We start from the raw sequence: 4,747 nt of genomic DNA, 5'->3' as shown, positions 1-4,747 counted from the left end.
GTTTGTGAGCCCCCCCCCCTTCATCTGTAAAGGGTGGTTTGTGAGTGAAATTTTTTTCTTAATTGTATAAACCCCTATATGAAACCGGTTTCTAAACGTGCTCACTGCTTAGTCATAAATTGATGATAAAAATTTCTGTTAAAATTATTATCTTTAAAAATGGTTGGGTAACACAAGATTTGAAGATTCAAATTCAAACTAACTGGCGATTGAATCATGTTTCAGCCTTTTTATTCCCTCCCTTTCCACTCAATATTTTTATATTAGAATAACTATATTTTTAGTAGTATTAATGTATTTATTTTGATAAGATTGGAGGAAGAATCATCAATTTCACTTTTACAATTGCCTTAGCTTGAAGTGTGTCATGAATAAGTACTTTTTGTAGCTTAGGATTTACAATGAAATTATTTAGATTTGTTCTTGATATTAATTTACATTTATTTCTAAGGAGGAGGGAGATCATCTAACCCTTGAGGAAAAGCAGGAAAAAGCGCGCGCTGTAACCCTGGGGCGTATTTTGACCGACGAAGATTTTAGAAAAATCGACGCGGCACAACTGCGCAAGCAGGTGACCGGAGTTAGGAAGGGGAAGAAGAGGAAGGTGGTGGAAGAGGCGGATGAGACGGTTGGAGGACGGGATGAGCTGGTCAGCTTAGAGAACATTGAGATGATCTACGGGAGGAAGAAGAACGACAAAGAAGCAAGGATGGCATCTATTAAAGAGGGTAGGAAAATAATATCTTAAAAATTTTAATTTAAAACTGAAATCAGTATATTTAGGATAATGTATGATTTAAATGAACTTAAGACTTTCTATTGTCCGAATCATAATGGTACTATAAAAGCTTTGATTAGCCAAAGATTCATGTGATATCCATCATCTTCTCTTTGAAAATAGATCAATTTCAATTGTGGCAGTTACTCTATTAAAGAAAACGTGAAGGAAATTGTTAAAACACTTTTCAAATAAGAAAACTACTTTACTTTTTTGTTCCGATGAAGTATTAAGGATACCATTGTGAATCAAGCATGTCCCTCTTAAATGGAAGGTCACATACAATTTTAACGACATTTATGGAGAATATAGTAATTAAAGAGGAAAATTCTGTTTGTAAAAATTGAAAAAATAAAATGGCTTCATTTTTTCTGTTTCCCAACTTTTAGAAATTGTTTTTTTTATATTCGAAATGTGTATCAAAAATACAAAAAACATTTTGGTCACAAAGATAATCTATTAGCTGAAGGGCCCGGCGTTGCCCGTGGAATTTTTTAAAATCTAATTTTGAAGAAGAAACAAATTTGATGATTGAAAAAAAATTAATTTTTGAACAAAAAAAACATTCAGTCTATGTTACTGTTAACCCACCCCCCTCCTGGTAACCCATGGGTTTCCTAAAAAATTTCAGCCCATTCGGTCCAGCCGTTTGGCCGCCTATAAAGAACATACATCCGAATGTCTTCTTTTATTATATAGATAAATCTGGTTATTTGAAACCTCAAACTCTTAGTTTTATTCATATCTTTGTTATTTATAACTTTGAATTTCTTTAGATCAGAAAGTCAAATTTGACAAAAGTTTACACCATCAGGTTTCATTAATACAGGGTTTGGAAAGTTTATGTTTAAGGCAAGTGTTTAGTTCTTTTATCAGAAGTAACGAGAAGGCCCTTTTTTCTAATTATATCTTTAAAAAAATGTTCTTAAGGTCGCGAGGGACGGGAAAAGTTTGGTCGAGGAAAAACTAAACTGAACGAGCACGCGAGTACTTCGAACAAGCAGAAGAACAAGGCCAAGAACTTCAGCATGATGAAGCACAAGATCAAGAACAAAGTAAAGAGATCCTTCCGAGAGAAGCAGATGGATTTACAGAAGAGATTGTTAAAACAACAGAAATTTCAATCGAGTTAAATATTATTTTCAATTATTATTATTTGCAGAATCAAGATGCAGGTCTCTCGGACTAATGATGTTAAGATTTATAATTTGTCCGCGGGGAAAACTTTACCAGAATGGATTTCAGAACGAAAACGTAGACAGCTCGTTAAGCAGGTTGGATAGTTGGACAGTTGGACAATGGACAGTTGGTTATGGGTTGAATAGTTTGACAGCACAGTTGGATTGAACTAATATAAGATTTTGATATGTTAAGGATATTGATATCAGAAAACGAATTGAACTGATACAAGATTTTGATATGTTTAGGATATTGATATCAGAAAACGAATTGAACTGATACAAGATTTTGATATGTTTAGGATATTGATATCAGAAAACGAATTGAACTAATACAAGATTTGTATATGTTTAGGATATTAATATTAGAAAACTAATTGAACTGATACAAGTTTTTGATTTTTTTAGGATATTGATATCAGAAAATGAACTGAACTGATACAAGATTTTGATATGTTTATTTAGGATATTGATATCAGAAAACGAATTGAACTAATACAAGATTTTGATATGCCGGCTTTAAGTGACGTCATCCGAGTTTCAAAAGACGGACAGTATTTATTATCCACAGGTATATGATTATTTTTATTTTAATAAATAAATAATAATAATAATAAAATAAACAGATCTTTACATTTGAACCTTTATCTGCTGATAATCTAAGATGTCTAGCCTGAATTGTGTTTATTTGCGCAATTCCAGACATAAATCTATTAAAATCCGCGACATTTTAACTTTTAAGTAAGGGGGGGGGGGTAAACAAAGACGAAAAACAGTGTTTATCTTATCTTATCTTATTTAGGGTTGTAAATCGGTTTGGATCGTTTTTAGAAAACTGGATAAAACTTTTTAGATTTTAAAATTGTTTAATGGTAAAGTTTGCTTTGAGTAAACTTTTTTTGCATCGTTTTTGGATCGTTTTTACATCGTTTTTGGATCGTTTTTACATCGTTTTTGGATCGTTTTTACATCGTTTTTGCATTTTTCTTCTGTCAGTTTCAAATGTGACATAATTAAAGCAAGGCAAATGTTTACAATAAAAACTTTGAAGATATTTGCTACTTTTACATTATACAAAAATACACTGGAAGAAGATATCTGTAAAAACGACAGAAAAACGAACCGACTAAAAGCACATAACTTCTTTTATATACATTTGATGGCAACTCCTTTAAGTCGTTCATGACACTATTCTACTTAATTATAAAAGTACTTATGAAGTAAATACCCTGGAGAGAACTTTTTACCCCTGGACACATTTTAATGGAGGGAACTTTGTACCCCTGGACACATTTTGATGGAGGGAACTTTGTACCCCTGGACACATTTTGATGGGGGGAACTTTGTACCCCTGGACACATTTTGATGGAGGGAACTTTGTACCCCTGGACACATTTTGATGGAGGGAACTTTGTACCCCTGGACACATTTTGATGGAGGGAACTTTGTACCCCTGGATACATTTTGATGGAGGGAACTTTGTACCCCTGGACACATTTTGATGATTTATGATTAAATTTTCAGGAATATACAAGCCGAGAGTAAAATGTTATGATCTCAACAATCTCGGAATAAAGTTCGAACGTTGCTTGGACGCCGAGGTCGTAACATTCGAGATATTATCCGACGATTATTCTAAGGTAAAAGTAGCAAATTTTAAATTAATTTTTGGGGGGTGGCGGGGGGTGGGAGGGGCTACTGCTTAGGTAGGGAACAAAACAGGTAACATTCAAGAAGGGCTAATACCATCCTCTAATAAAATTTCATCTTAAAAGGTGGTTCCTTGTCCTTTCAACTCACCAAGGCACTTTTTATTCTTTTCATATCCCTCCCCCCCCCACACTCATTAGTCACCACGGCCATCAGCAACTAAAGAAAAAATTTAAAATGGTGGGTGCCATCGTTCTTTTCCCTTTCCCTAAAAAATATAGAATTTTAATAATTTTAATTTAAATTTGGTTTCTGATTTCAGGTTGTTTTCCTACAATGTGATCGATATGTTGAACTTCATACACAACAAGGCAGATATTACAGACTTAGAATACCCAAGGTGATTTTTTTATACGACCCTTTAATTCAAGGACATATGTATTCTGTAATTATTGGGTTATTTGGTTAGGTAGCCGCCAGAAGTACATATTTGTGTAGGGGTCGCTTGACAATGCAAAACTAGAAAAATAAAAGAAATCGTCGGAAAATGAATAAATATGATGACATTATTTTATGGTTATTTGTTTGGTTAGTATGGTCGGGATATGGCATACCATCCTACCTCATGCGACCTTTACTTTGCAGCTGCCGGAAACGAGATTTACAGGCTTAATCTGGAACAGGTAAGAGTATTTATAAGGAACAACATTTCATAACTTTTTTCATGCAATCTCAAAATGAACAAAATGAAATAATGAAATAATGAAATAATGAAATAACAAAATAATGAAATTAATGAACTTAATAAAAATAATGAAATCAATGAAAATAATGAAATCAATGAAATTAATGAACTTAATGAAATTAATGAAATTAATGAACTTAATGAACTTAATGAACTTAATGAACTTAATGAAATTAATGAAATGATGAAATGAAATGAAGGATTGAAATGAAAGAATGATATACTGGTTCTACTTATAGGGAAGGTTCCTAAACTCCCTTGAGACTGAAGCTAGTTCTATGAACTGTATCAAGATCAACCCGGAGAATGGTTTAGTCTGTGCAGGCTCTAGTGCAGGCAGAATAGAAGCATGGGACCCAAGGTATCCCACCCTCCCCATAATGGTATACCCCCCCC

General features: G+C 33.4%; 2 protein-coding genes across 2 annotated transcripts in view; both read left to right on the top strand.

The window, feature by feature from the left end:
* Positions 1-1,942, top strand: part of LOC111704591 (protein SDA1 homolog) — a gene marked incomplete in the record, with an annotated part of 10,250 nt that extends 8,308 nt beyond the window's left edge. The window contains 2 exon segments of the mRNA XM_023476874.1: positions 452-728; positions 1,709-1,942. Coding sequence (XP_023332642.1) covers positions 452-728; positions 1,709-1,911 — 480 coding nt within the window.
* Positions 1,936-4,747, top strand: part of LOC111704588 (nucleolar protein 10) — a gene marked incomplete in the record, with an annotated part of 8,897 nt that continues 6,085 nt past the window's right edge. Inside the window, 6 exon segments of the mRNA XM_023476872.1 lie at positions 1,936-2,052; positions 2,422-2,527; positions 3,481-3,596; positions 3,929-4,006; positions 4,200-4,289; positions 4,591-4,712. Of these exon segments, the coding sequence (XP_023332640.1) occupies positions 1,948-2,052; positions 2,422-2,527; positions 3,481-3,596; positions 3,929-4,006; positions 4,200-4,289; positions 4,591-4,712 (617 nt within the window).

Source organism: Eurytemora carolleeae, unplaced genomic scaffold, assembly GCF_000591075.1.
Source record: "Eurytemora carolleeae unplaced genomic scaffold, Eaff_2.0 scaffold537, whole genome shotgun sequence".
In the NCBI taxonomy this organism is placed as follows: domain Eukaryota; kingdom Metazoa; phylum Arthropoda; class Copepoda; order Calanoida; family Temoridae; genus Eurytemora; species Eurytemora carolleeae.
Note: the sequence above shows the minus strand (reverse complement) of the source record. Positions and strands in the feature narration are given on the sequence as shown.